This window comes from Chiloscyllium plagiosum, unplaced genomic scaffold, assembly GCF_037043375.1.
Source record: "Chiloscyllium plagiosum isolate Xiang-an unplaced genomic scaffold, Cpla_swu_hap1 HiC_scaffold_45, whole genome shotgun sequence".
NCBI classification, from domain to species: domain Eukaryota; kingdom Metazoa; phylum Chordata; class Chondrichthyes; order Orectolobiformes; family Hemiscylliidae; genus Chiloscyllium; species Chiloscyllium plagiosum.
Genome location: NW_028270183.1, coordinates 2009488 through 2024027, shown reverse-complemented (window position 1 = coordinate 2024027; position 14540 = coordinate 2009488). Strand labels below are relative to the sequence as shown.

The 14540-nt window shown below is 52.1% G+C and overlaps 1 protein-coding gene across 6 annotated transcripts in view; it reads right to left on the bottom strand.

Annotated features, from left to right (window-relative positions):
* Positions 1-2756: 2756 nt before the first annotated feature.
* The window catches only part of fbxw9 (F-box and WD repeat domain containing 9), a 30712-nt gene continuing 18928 nt past the window's right edge, over positions 2757-14540 (bottom strand). For 5 of the 6 annotated variants that reach the window (XM_043695076.2, XM_087983500.1, XM_043695078.2 and 2 more), the window contains 3 exons: positions 6145-6234; positions 5543-5608; positions 2757-4376 (listed from right to left, as the gene is read on the bottom strand). In XM_043695076.2, the coding sequence (XP_043551011.1) occupies positions 4302-4376; positions 5543-5608; positions 6145-6234 (231 nt within the window). In that variant the 3' untranslated portion in view covers positions 2757-4301. The remainder of the gene's footprint in view (positions 4377-5542; positions 5609-6144; positions 6235-14540) is intronic. The other variant, XM_043695083.2, reaches the window with a different exon arrangement.

The window sequence follows — 14540 nt, the reverse complement described above, 5'->3', positions numbered from 1 at the left end:
GCTGACCCTCCGACAGTGCGGCACTCCCTCAGCGCTGACCCTCCGACAGTGCGGCACTCCCTCAGCGCTGACCCTCCGACAGTGCGGCACTCCCTCAGCGCTGACCCTCCGACAGTGCGGCACTCCCTCAGCGCTGACCCTCCGACAGTGCGGCACTCCCTCAGCGCTGACCCTCCGACAGTGCGGCACTCCCTCAGCGCTGACCCTCCGACAGTGCGGCACTCCCTCAGCGCTGACCCTCCGACAGTGCGGCACTCCCTCAGCGCTGACCCTCCGACAGTGCGGCACTCCCTCAGCGCTGACCCTCCGACAGTGCGGCACTCCCTCAGCGCTGACCCTCCGACAGTGCGGCACTCCCTCAGCGCTGACCCTCCGACAGTGCGGCACTCCCTCAGCGCTGACCCTCCGACAGTGCGGCACTCCCTCAGCGCTGACCCTCCGACAGTGCGGCACTCCCTCAGCGCTGACCCTCCGACAGTGCGGCACTCCCTCAGCGCTGACCCTCCGACAGTGCGGCACTCCCTCAGCGCTGACCCTCCGACAGTGCGGCACTCCCTCAGCGCTGACCCTCCGACAGTGCGGCACTCCCTCAGCGCTGACCCTCCGACAGTGCGGCACTCCCTCAGCGCTGACCCTCCGACAGTGCGGCACTCCCTCAGCGCTGACCCTCCGACAGTGCGGCACTCCCTCAGCGCTGACCCTCCGACAGTGCGGCACTCCCTCAGCGCTGACCCTCCGACAGTGCGGCACTCCCTCAGCGCTGACCCTCCGACAGTGCGGCACTCCCTCAGCGCTGACCCTCCGACAGTGCGGCACTCCCTCAGCGCTGACCCTCCGACAGTGCGGCACTCCCTCAGCGCTGACCCTCCGACAGTGCGGCACTCCCTCAGCGCTGACCCTCCGACAGTGCGGCACTCCCTCAGCGCTGACCCTCCGACAGTGCGGCACTCCCTCAGCGCTGACCCTCCGACAGTGCGGCACTCCCTCAGCGCTGACCCTCCGACAGTGCGGCACTCCCTCAGCGCTGACCCTCCGACAGTGCGGCACTCCCTCAGCGCTGACCCTCCGACAGTGCGGCACTCCCTCAGCGCTGACCCTCCGACAGTGCGGCACTCCCTCAGCGCTGACCCTCCGACAGTGCGGCACTCCCTCAGCGCTGACCCTCCGACAGTGCGGCACTCCCTCAGCGCTGACCCTCCGACAGTGCGGCACTCCCTCAGCGCTGACCCTCCGACAGTGCCCGCTCCCTCAGCACTGACCCTCCCACAGTGCCCGCTCCCTCAGCACTGACCCTCCCACAGTGCCCACTCCCTCAGCACTGACCCTCCGACAGTGCGGCGCTCCCTCAGCATTGACCCTCCGACAGTGCGGCGCTCCCTCAGCATTGACCCTCCGACAGTGCCCACTCCCTCAGCACTGACCCTCCGACAGTACCCACTCCCTCAGCACTGACCCGACAGTGCCCACTCCCTCAGCGCTGACCCTCCGACAGTGCGGCACTCCCTCAGCGCTGACCCTCCGACAGTGCGGCACTCCCTCAGCGCTGACCCTCCGACAGTGCGGCACTCCCTCAGCGCTGACCCTCCGACAGTGCGGCACTCCCTCAGCGCTGACCCTCCGACAGTGCGGCACTCCCTCAGCGCTGACCCTCCGACAGTGCGGCACTCCCTCAGCGCTGACCCTCCGACAGTGCGGCACTCCCTCAGCGCTGACCCTCCGACAGTACCCACTCCCTCAGCACTGACCCGACAGTGCCCACTCCCTCAGCACTGACCCTCCCACAGTGCCCACTCCCTCAGCACTGACCCTCCGACAGTGCGGCGCTCCCTCAGCACTGACCCTCCGACAGTGCCCACTCCCTCAGCACTGACCCTCCGACAGTACCCACTCCCTCAGCACTGACCCGACAGTGCCCACTCCCTCAGCACTGACCCTCCGACAGTACCCACTCCCTCAGCACTGACCCGACAGTGCCCACTCCCTCAGCACTGACCCTCCGACAGTGCCCACTCCCTCAGCACTGACCCTCCCACAGTGCCCACTCCCTCAGCACTGACCCTCTGACAGTGCGGCGCTCCCTCAGCACTGACCCTCTGACAGTGCCCACTCCCTCAGCACTGACCCTCTGACACTGCCCACTCCCTCAGCACTGACCCTCCCACAGTGCCCACTCCCTCAGCACTGACCCTCCCACAGTGCCCACTCCCTCAGCACTGACCCTCCGACAGTGCCCACTCCCTCAGCACTGACCCTCCGACAGTGCGGCACTCCCTCAGCACTGACCCTCCGACAGTGCCCACTCCCTCAGCACTGACCCTCCGACAGTGCCCACTCCCTCAGCACTGACCCTCCGACAGTGCCCACTCCCTCAGCACTGACCCTCCGACAGTGCCCACTCCGTCAGCACTGACCCTCCGACAGTGCCCACTCCGTCAGCACTGACCCTCCGACAGTGCCCACTCCGTCAGCACTGACCCTCCGACAGTGCCCACTCCCTCAGCACTGACCCTCCGACAGTGCCCACTCCCTCAGCACTGACCCTCAGACAGTGCCCACTCCCTCAGCACTGACCCTCAGACAGTGCCCACTCCCTCAGCACTGACCCTCAGACAGTGCAGCACTCTCATCGTATTCCACACGAGACTGTTTTTCTGGATTTTGTTCAAGTTTCTGGAAAAAAACCCGAATTCTGAACTTCGGATTCATGTGGGAATTTTTGCCCTTTCTGCCACAGGAACAGAATCTGATTCACCGTGTCAGCTGTTCACATCTTTTACCTTTATTAATTAATATTCTCCCAGTTCAAGTAATTTTCTGCCATTTGTGCAACGCTGCTTTTTTTGTTGAGCTGCTGCTCTGTGGATGAGAGAGAATACTGGGTGCCTGTGTCTTTAAACAAACACTTCTCCCTCTCTCCATTTGTAACATGATACATATGGAGAGGGGACAAACCCGACCTGTGCCTCAGTGCCTCGTCGTGTTAGAGAGGTTATACCTTAATTAAATTGTATTTCTGCTCCAGAAACACAGTAGTAAATCCAGTCAATCTCACAACGGCAACAAAGGAATGCTCCAGGTCAGCAAATATTAAAAGAATAAAACTTGCATTTCTAATCACAATGTTTACAAGCTCACAAAGTACTTTTCAAACACACTCACTTTGGTAACTCTGGAAACACAGCAGCCAATTTGAACAGCAAGATTCCACAAACAGCAATGAGGTAAATCACCAGAGAATCTGTTTTCGTGATGTTGGTTCAGGGATATATGTTTCGTCAGGACGTGTGCATGTTTTCATGTCAACATTTCACAACTGTTTAAAAAGTCATTATTTAACTCCTTTGTAATGTAGTGTTTGGGATCATCTACATCCACGCAACTGGAAACCCAGCACCTCTGATTCACATCTCAACCTAATGGCGGCTCTGGCAGCACCGTACTCCCTTGGCTTGGCTCGGCTCGGCTCATGGATATGAGCACCGAAGCTGTGAGAGGGATTTGAACATGCATTATCTTGGGCTGTGACACCAGCCTGAGAAATCCGACAGATGGGGAACTGCAGCACCTGAGGTTCCTGTTGATATCACCAACTTACAGAGCACAGGCTGCCAAAAACTACAGCCCAAACCCCATCACAGGGACCTGACCTGGATCGGGGGGTGGGTCTACACGGTGTAGTTGCCATGACATTGGGAGATTACCACTTACCAGTGCTCAGCTTAACCACCAGTCAGTGCTGCAGGTTTAATACTCACGACAGGTCTCAGTGAGTGGCACTGACCCAATGGCTAGTGTTAACCCTGTGAAATGTGTTATTTTCTCAATCACACAGCAGCAAGATCTGTGGGTCAACCGTTCCACAGACACATTGTACTGTCTCTGCTTGGTTGTGGGAGTGCACTGGCTCACAAAGGGATAAACAGTCAGAGCTTTCCAGAAACTCACCCCAGGACAGAGGCTGAAGGAAAACTGTGGCCCAATTCACTGGCCATGGGCACTCAATTCTACAGTACCAGCACCTTCCACCGTCACCATGGAAGTGTGGGATGCAAGTGACGACCATAACAATATTAATGTATAAAGTGTCTCGATCAATAGGAATTTAATGCATTAGGACATTTGGCAGGAGGGAGGAGTTTGCAGTCACATGACATGAGTAGGTGTGTTTAAGAGGGGGAACCACCCCCTCCTGCCAAGAGCACCAGTCGCCTGCTTGCAGCCCTGGTAAAGGTGGGGTGGTCTGACAACCGAGTGTCCCTTAGGAACCCGAACCACACTCCAAACTCAAACCAGTCTCTTGGTCACTTTATGCTCCTCCAGATTTCCACAGACATCGATCCAGAAGCAGCTGCCAAGATGTCTCCCTCCACACTGATCTGAAAAACATCAAGGTCACCATTACCCCAATGCTTTCCAACATTCCTTCAAACACACAGCCCCCTGCCCTCCCAATGCAACAGAACGGCTCTCTCTCCCCTCACCTCAAGGCAAGATAGCCAAGGGGCACAGACCCCTCAGAGTGAGAATGCCAGGGGTAAAGACAATCTGCTTGAGGGCATTTGGTGCTTCCTGATTATACCTTCTCTGGTCAGTCTTTGTAACATGGGTGTGCCATTCAGTCCATCAAGCCAGCCTAGCCACGCATTATCGCGGGCTGTGACACCAAGGCCAATATTTTCTAGAAACCCATCGATTGCTGTCTTGAATGTACTCAAGGATTGAGCTTCCACACTTCCGGAGTGGACACTCTCAAAGGGTCACTACCATCTGAGCGGGTGAATTCCTCATCTCAGTCTTTAACGGCCTACATTGTCCTGAGATGATTCCTCCCCCCCCTCCCCGGTTCTAACGAGGCCAGTCCGTGGGGGCATCCTAACTACATCCAGCCTGTAAGGATTTTGTAAGTTTCAATGAAAGCATCTCCCATTCTTCAAAGCTCCCAACAGACCTAGTTTGCTCAAATCTCTCCCCATAAAACAATCCTCCATCCCCGGGATTATTCTGAGATTCCAGGTTTGAGGAAGGGTCACCAGACCTGAAACAGTAACTCTGTATCTCTCTCCACGGATGTTGCCAGACCTGCTGAGTTTCTCCAACATTCTTAGTGTTTGTTTTAGATCATCATCCTCTGGGGTTCTTTACTTGGTTTTGTTTTATTTGAATCTGGTGGATATCTGGTGCACTGTGGCTACAGAAGGTAGACCCCTCGTTACACAAGGAGTTTCAGAGTCAACACTTCTCCAGGGGAGGTCTCCCCAGGATTCTGTAGCATTTAATCCTAACTCAGATCCCCTTGCAACAAGCACTGTCAGAGCTGACAGACCACAGAGCCATGCCCGATCCAAGCCCCTCCTTGAATTCCAACACTTTCTGAAAGGCTGGGGGGGGGGGAAACGTTTTCTGGGCCATTGGTAAAACAGAGTCCACAAACCTACCCCAGGGTCAGGAGGGTTATGGCCCCAACAAGGAGCACTCATGGTAGGAAATGGCAACTCCAAACTCACGTCATTCCCCCAGCACACAATCCACTCAACATACTCACCCCATTCATTACATCAACGTGTGGTAAAGTGCAAATTGTGTGTGGGGGCTCTGTTGGCACATGTACCTGGAAAAGGAGAGAGACAGATATCAGCTCCTGATTAACACAGACAATAAACGTACATGGTGAATCAACCACCAACATTCCACACACTGGAGCTGTGTACCAGCTCTAACATGGCAAAGGTACAGAGAGTGGTCAGCTGGAAGTAGGTGTTCAAATGGTAAAGTAACTCAGAATAAGAGGAAACTGTAGTCAGGGGAGCATGAGACCATTTAGGAGTGAACAGATGAAGCACATGATCACAGGAAGGGGACCCCAGAAATTGCATTTCACTTCTGCAATCCCTCTGGATGGTGGGAGGTCCAATGGTTGATAAACACGATATGGGAGAACAGCTAGATGCAGTTAAACTGCAGGTCAGTCTCGATTGATGTGAATCAGATGACCAGTGACCACAGCCTGGACTGTATACCCATCTCGAAGCCAGTGTACTCCAACAAGTACATAGAATACAACGTGGGGATATTGAGGAAACCAACGATCACTACATACCACGTCAGTGCCAAGGATCAGATACTCAATAACCCCCTCAAGCTTACCTTGATGCTTTTATCAGTTGATGAAGTGTACAAGGTTCCAAGGGAATGCTTGATTCCTGTGAGCTGTGAGCGGTGACCAACATTAAAACACTGTGAGTGAGAAGCCAAAGAAATGGTAATTGACAGAGAAAGATGGAAAGACTGCATTTTTTATATCTCTGTACTTTTGCTTATGGTCTGAAATGGGGAAAGAATTGTTGAAGGATTGCTGCACCTTTTAAAAGCAAAGTCCTTGATCCTCACTATTAGCACTATTTACACAGCTGCTTGTTCAAGTAGCATTTCCAAATGACCCTTGACAAGGCGCCACACAGGAGGCTGCTAAATACCAGTCTGTGGTGTTGGGGCCAGTACTGGCGTGGTGAGAGGATTGGCTGACTGGCAGAGGTAGAGCAGGGAGACAGGGGTCTTTCTCAGGTTGGTATTCAGTGACTCATGGATTTCTGCAGGGCTCAGTGTTGGGATCACAGCTATTCACATCATACTTTAACAATCTGGATGAAGGAACTGAGGGCACTGTTGCTACTTTTGCAGGTGACACAAAGGTAGGTGGAGGGACAAGTTATGTTGAGGTAGCAGGGAGGCTACAGAAGGACTTGGAGAGGCTGGGAGAGTGGGCAAAGAAGGGGCAGGTGGAATCCCATGTGGGAAAGTGAGAGGTTATGCATTTTCGGGATGAGAAAAATACTATCCATGATTGAACAGCAGAGCAGATTGGTTGGGCTGAATGGCCTAATGCCGTTCCAGTACCTGTGGCCTATCATAGTGAAAGCAGAGTTTGCAGATAATAGACAATAGGTGCAGGAGTAGGCCATTCTGCCCTTCGAGCCTGCACCACCATTCAATATGATCATGGCTGATCATCCTTAATCAGTATCCTGTTCCTGCCTTATCTCCATAACCCTTGATTCCACTATCTTTGAGAGCTCTATCCAACTCTTTGTTAAATGAGTCCAGAGACTGGGCCTCCACTGCCCTCTGGGGCAGAGCATTCCACACAGCCACCACTCTCTGGGTGAAGAAGTTTCTCCTCATCTCTGTCCTAAATGGTCTACCCCGTATTTTTAAGCTGTGTCCTCTGGTTCGGCATTCACCCATCAGCGGAAACATGTTTCCTGCCTCCAGACTGTCCAATCCTTTAATAATCTTATATGTCTCAATCAGATCCCCTCTCAGTCTTCGAAACTCAAGGGTATACAAGCCCAGTCGCTCCAGTCTTTCAGCGTAAGGTAGTCCCGCCATTCCAGGAATTGACCTCGTGAACCTACGCTGCACTCCCTCAATAGCCAGAATGTCTTTCCTCAAATTTGGACACTAGAACTGCATACAACACTCCAGGTGTGGTCTCACCAGGGCCCTGTACAGCTGCAGAAGAACCTCTTTGCTTCTATACTCAATCCATCTTGTTATGAAGGCCAGCATGCTATCAGCCTTCTTCACTACCTGCTGCACCTGCATGCTTACCTTCATTGACTGGTGTACAAGAACACCCAGATCTCTCTGTACTGCTCCTTTATCTAAATGGATTCCATTTAGGTAGTAATCTGCCTTCCTGTTCTTGTCACCAAAGTGGATAACCATACATTTATCCACATTAAACTGCATCTGCCATGCATCTGACCACTCAACTAACCTGTCCAGATCACCCTGTAATCTCCTAACATCCTCATCACATTTCACCCTGCCATCCAGCTTAGTATCATCAGCAAATTTGCTAATGTTATTACTAATACCATCTTCTATATCATTAATATATATTGTAAAAAGCTGCGGTCCCAGCACTGATCCCTGCGGTACACCACTGGTCACTGCCTGCCATTCCGAAATGGAGCCGTTTATCACTACTCTTTGTTTCCTGTCAGCCAACCAACTTTCAATTCAAGTTAGCACTTTGCCCTCAATACCATGCGCCTAATTTTGCTCACTACCTCCTATGTGGGACTTTATCAAAAGCTTTCTGCAAGTCCAGGTACACTACATCTACTGGATCTCCCTCGTCCATCTTCAGAGTTACATCCTCAAAAAATTCCAGAAGATTAGTCAAGCATGATTTCCCCTTCATAAATCCATGCTGACTCTGACCTATCCTGTTACTACTAGCCAGATGTGTCGTAATTTCATCCTTTATAATAGACTCCAGCATCTTTCCCACCACTGAGGTCAGACTAGCTGGTCTATAATTTCCTGCTTTCTCTCTTTCTTAAAAAGTGGTATAACATTTGCCGCCCTCCAATCCACAGGAACTGATCCCGAATCTATCGAACTCTGGAAAATAATCACCAACGCATCCACGATTTCTCGAGCCACCTCCTTCAGTACCCTGGGATGTACACCATCAGTACCCTGGGATGTACACTATCAAGCTTCAGACCTAACAGTCTCGCCAACACCAATTCCTGACAAATATAAATTCCCTTAAGTTCAGGTCCTTCAGCCACTGTTACTTCAGGGAGATTGCTTGTGTCTTCCCCAGTGAACACAGATCTGAAGTACCAATTCAATTCTTCTGCCATTTCTTTGTTCCCCGTAATATATTCCCCTGTTTCTGTCTTCAAGGGCCCAATTTTAGTCTTAACCATTATTTTGCCTTTCACATACCTAAAAAAACTTTTATTATCCTCCTTTATATTATTGGCCAGTTTACCTTCGTACTTCATTTTTTCTCTGCGTATTTCCTTCTTAGTAATCCTCTGTTGTTCTTTAAAAGTTTCCCAGTCCTCCGTTTTCCCACTTATCTTTGCTATGTTATACTTTTTCTATTTTAACTTTATATGTTTCTTAACTTCCCTCGTCAGCCACGGCCACCCATGCCTCCTCCTAGGATCTTTCTTCCTTTTTGGAATGAACTGATCCTGCAACTTCTGCATTATACCCAGAAATATCCGCCATTGTTCCTCCACGGTCATCCCTGCTAAGGTATTGCACCATTGAACTTTGGCCAGCTCCTCCCTCATAGCTCCATAGTTCCCTTTATTCAACAGAAGTACTGTCACTTCCGATTGTACCCTCTCCCTCTCAAATTGCAGATTGAAACTTATTGTATTATGGTCACTACTTCCCAATGGCTCCTTCACTTCGAGGTCCCTGATCAATTCTGGTTCGTTGCACAATACCAGATCCAGAATTGCCTTCTCCCTGGTAGGCTCCAGCACCAGCTGTTCTAAGAATCCATCTTGGAGGCACTCCACAAAGTCTCTTTCTTGAGGTCCAATACCATCCTGATTCTCGCAGTCTACCTGCATGTTGAAATCCTCCATAACAACTGTAGTGACATCTTTGCGACAGGCCAATTTCAGCTCCTGATTCAACTTATATCCGACATCCAGACTACTGTTTGGGGGGCCTGTAGATAACTCCCAAGAGGATCTTTTTACCCTTAGAATTTCTCAGCTCTATCCACACTGACTCTACATCCCCTGATTCTAGGTCCCCCCGCGCAAGGGATTGAATATCATCCCTTACCAACAACCACCCCCTCTGCCCGTACGATAGCATGTGTAGCCTTGAATATTCATTTCCCAGGCCCTGTCCACTTGAAACCACGTCTCAGTTATCCCCACAATATCGTATCTGCCAATTTCCAAAAGAGCCTCAAGCTCATCCATCTTATTTCTAATGCTTCGTGCATTCATATATAGCATTTTTAATTTGTTACTGCCCTGACCCTTCCCATCAACTCCTATTTCACTCAACCTTACGGCATAATCCCTTTTTGAGTTTTCTGCTTCATTGATAGTTGTCTTTCTTGACTTCCCTTGTTCTAACTTTCCCTTCAATTTCCTTCTTAAACATCCAGTTTATCCCCTCCCTCCAGATGAGCTGGAGCCAAGAGGTGTGTCTACAGGAATCTGTGGTTGGCAGTAAGGAGCTGGTTGGTCTATGGACTAGTGACCAGCTATCCATGACAAAAGACTTCTGCCCACCAACAGCAAGGTGATTGGCTCCCAGCTAGATGAACATTTTGAGGGCATGAATGTTTGAAAAACATCAGAGCTCAAGAGAAGGAGCTGTTGATCTTTACTGTAAAAAGCATCTCATCCTGAAGCTAGCTTGTCTCTATCCTCTGCACAGGTGCTGGATGAAGCTAGCTTGTCTCTATCCTCTGCACAGGTGCTGTATGAAGCTGGCCTGTCTCTATCCTCTGCACAGGTGCTGTATGAAGCTAGCCTGTCTCTATCCTCTGCACAGGTGCTGGATGAAGCTAGCCTGTCTCTATCCTCTGCACAGGTGCTGGATGAAGCTAGCCTGTCTCTATCCTCTGCACAGGTGCTGTATGAAGCTGGCCTGTCTCTATCCTCTGCACAGGTGCTGGATGAAGCTAGCCTGTCTCTATCCTCTGCACAGGTGCTGTATGAAGCTGGCCTGTCTCTGTCCTCTGCACAGGTGCTGTATGAAGCTAGCCTGTCTCTATCCTCTGCACAGGTGCTGGATGAAGCTAGCTTGTCTCTATCCTCTGCACAGGTGCTGTATGAAGCTGGCCTGTCTCTATCCTCTGCACAGGTGCTGGATGAAGCTAGCCTGTCTCTATCCTCTGCACAGGTGCTGGATGAAGCTAGCTTGTCTCTATCCTCTGCACAGGTGCTGGATGAAGCTGGCCTGTCTCTGTCCTCTGCACAGGTGCTGGATGAAGCTGGCTTGTCTCTATCCTCTGCACAGGTGCTGGATGAAGCTAGCTTGTCTCTATCCTCTGCACAGGTGCTGTATGAAGCTGGCCTGTCTCTATCCTCTGCACAGGTGCTGTATGAAGCTGGCCTGTCTCTATCCTCTGCACAGGTGCTGGATGAAGCTAGCTTGTCTCTATCCTCTGCACAGGTGCTGGATGAAGCTGGCCTGTCTCTATCCTCTGCACAGGTGCTGGATGAAGCTGGCTTGTCTCTATCCTCTGCACAGGTGCTGGATGAAGCTAGCTTGTCTCTATCCTCTGCACAGGTGCTGTATGAAGCTGGCCTGTCTCTATCCTCTGCACAGGTGCTGGATGAAGCTGGCCTGTCTCTATCCTCTGCACAGGTGCTGGATGAAGCTAGCTTGTCTCTATCCTCTGCACAGGTGCTGGATGAAGCTGGCCTGTCTCTGTCCTCTGCACAGGTGCTGGATGAAGCTGGCTTGTCTCTATCCTCTGCACAGGTGCTGGATGAAGCTAGCTTGTCTCTATCCTCTGCACAGGTGCTGTATGAAGCTGGCCTGTCTCTATCCTCTGCACAGGTGCTGTATGAAGCTGGCCTGTCTCTATCCTCTGCACAGGTGCTGGATGAAGCTAGCCTGTCTCTGTCCTCTGCACAGGTGCTGGATGAAGCTGGCCTGTCTCTGTCCTCTGCACAGGTGCTGGATGAAGCTGGCCTGTCTCTATCCTCTGCACAGGTGCTGGATGAAGCTAGCCTGTCTCTGTCCTCTGCACAGGTGCTGTATGAAGCTAGCCTGTCTCTGTCCTCTGCACAGGTGCTGTATGAAGCTAGCCTGTCTCTGTCCTCTGCACAGGTGCTGGATGAAGCTGGCTTGTCTCTATCCTCTGCACAGGTGCTGGATGAAGCTGGCCTGTCTCTGTCCTCTGCACAGGTGCTGTATGAAGCTGGCCTGTCTCTGTCCTCTGCACAGGTGCTGTATGAAGCTAGCTTGTCTCTATCCTCTGCACAGGTGCTGGATGAAGCTAGCCTGTCTCTGTCCTCTGCACAGGTGCTGGATGAAGCTGGCCTGTCTCTGTCCTCTGCACAGGTGCTGGATGAAGCTGGCCTGTCTCTATCCTCTGCACAGGTGCTGGATGAAGCTGGCCTGTCTCTATCCTCTGCACAGGTGCTGTATGAAGCTGGCCTGTCTCTATCCTCTGCACAGGTGCTGGATGAAGCTGGCCTGTCTCTATCCTCTGCACAGGTGCTGGATGAAGCTGGCCTGTCTCTATCCTCTGCACAGGTGCTGTATGAAGCTGGCCTGTCTCTATCCTCTGCACAGGTGCTGTATGAAGCTGGCCTGTCTCTATCCTCTGCACAGGTGCTGGATGAAGCTGGCCTGTCTCTATCCTCTGCACAGGTGCTGGATGAAGCTGGCCTGTCTCTATCCTCTGCACAGGTGCTGTATGAAGCTGGCCTGTCTCTATCCTCTGCACAGTTGCTGGATGAAGCTGGCCTGTCTCTATCCTCTGCACAGGTGCTGTATGAAGCTAGCTTGTCTCTATCCTCTGCACAGGTGCTGGATGAAGCTGGCCTGTCTCTATCCTCTGCACAGGTGCTGGATGAAGCTAGCTTGTCTCTATCCTCTGCACAGGTGCTGTATGAAGCTGGCTTGTCTCTATCCTCTGCACAGGTGCTGTATGAAGCTGGCCTGTCTCTATCCTCTGCACAGGTGCTGTATGAAGCTAGCCTGTCTCTGTCCTCTGCACAGGTGCTGGATGAAGCTGGCCTGTCTCTGTCCTCTGCACAGGTGCTGTATGAAGCTAGCCTGTCTCTATCCTCTACACAGGTGCTGTATGAAGCTAGCTTGTCTCTATCCTCTGCACAGGTGCTGTATGAAGCTGGCTTGTCTCTATCCTCTGCACAGGTGCTGTATGAAGCTGGCCTGTCTCTATCCTCTGCACAGGTGCTGTATGAAGCTGGCCTGTCTCTGTCCTCTGCACAGGTGCTGGATGAAGCTGGCCTGTCTCTGTCCTCTGCACAGGTGCTGTATGAAGCTAGCCTGTCTCTATCCTCTACACAGGTGCTGTATGAAGCTAGCCTGTCTCTATCCTCTGCACAGGTGCTGTATGAAGCTGGCCTGTCTCTATCCTCTGCACAGGTGCTGGATGAAGCTGGCTTGTCTCTATCCTCTGCACAGGTGCTGTATGAAGCTGGCCTGTCTCTATCCTCTGCACAGGTGCTGGATGAAGCTAGCCTGTCTCTATCCTCTGCACAGGTGCTGTATGAAGCTAGCCTGTCTCTATCCTCTGCACAGGTGCTGGATGAAGCTAGCCTGTCTCTATCCTCTGCACAGGTGCTGGATGAAGCTAGCTTGTCTCTATCCTCTGCACAGGTGCTGTATGAAGCTGGCCTGTCTCTATCCTCTGCACAGGTGCTGTATGAAGCTGGCTTGTCTCTATCCTCTGCACAGGTGCTGTATGAAGCTGGCCTGTCTCTATCCTCTGCACAGGTGCTGTATGAAGCTGGCCTGTCTCTATCCTCTGCACAGGTGCTGTATGAAGCTGGCCTGTCTCTATCCTCTGCACAGGTGCTGTATGAAGCTGGCCTGTCTCTATCCTCTGCACAGGTGCTGGATGAAGCTAGCTTGTCTCTATCCTCTGCACAGGTGCTGGATGAAGCTGGCCTGTCTCTATCCTCTGCACAGGTGCTGGATGAAGCTGGCCTGTCTCTATCCTCTGCACAGGTGCTGGATGAAGCTGGCCTGTCTCTATCCTCTGCACAGGTGCTGGATGAAGCTGGCCGGTCTCTATCCTCTGCACAGGTGCTGTATGAAGCTGGCCTGTCTCTATCCTCTGCACAGGTGCTGTATGAAGCTGGCCTGTCTCTATCCTCTGCACAGGTGCTGGATGAAGCTAGCCTGTCTCTATCCTCTGCACAGGTGCTGTATGAAGCTAGCCTGTCTCTATCCTCTGCACAGGTGCTGGATGAAGCTGGCCTGTCTCTATCCTCTGCACAGGTGCTGTATGAAGCTGGCCTGTCTCTATCCTCTGCACAGGTGCTGTATGAAGCTGGCCTGTCTCTATCCTCTGCACAGGTGCTGTATGAAGCTGGCCTGTCTCTATCCTCTGCACAGGTGCTGGATGAAGCTAGCCTGTCTCTATCCTCTGCACAGGTGCTGTATGAAGCTAGCCTGTCTCTATCCTCTGCACAGGTGCTGGATGAAGCTGGCCTGTCTCTATCCTCTGCACAGGTGCTGTATGAAGCTAGCTTGTCTCTATCCTCTGCACAGGTGCTGTATGAAGCTAGCCTGTCTCTATCCTCTGCACAGGTGCTGTATGAAGCTGGCCTGTCTCTATCCTCTGCACAGGTGCTGTATGAAGCTGGCCTGTCTCTATCCTCTGCACAGGTGCTGTATGAAGCTGGCCTGTCTCTGTCCTCTGCACAGGTGCTGTATGAAGCTGGCCTGTCTCTATCCTCTGCACAGGTGCTGTATGAAGCTAGCTTGTCTCTATCCTCTGCACAGGTGCTGTATGAAGCTAGCCTGTCTCTATCCTCTGCACAGGTGCTGTATGAAGCTGGCCTGTCTCTATCCTCTGCACAGGTGCTGGATGAAGCTGGCCTGTCTCTATCCTCTGCACAGGTGCTGGATGAAGCTGGCCTGTCTCTATCCTCTGCACAGGTGCTGGATGAAGCTAGCCTGTCTCTATCCTCTGCACAGGTGCTGGATGAGTCAGGGACCTTTCGCAGAGTCCAAGTCTCCTCCTCTACCTCCTGCACGTATTGAATGTATCC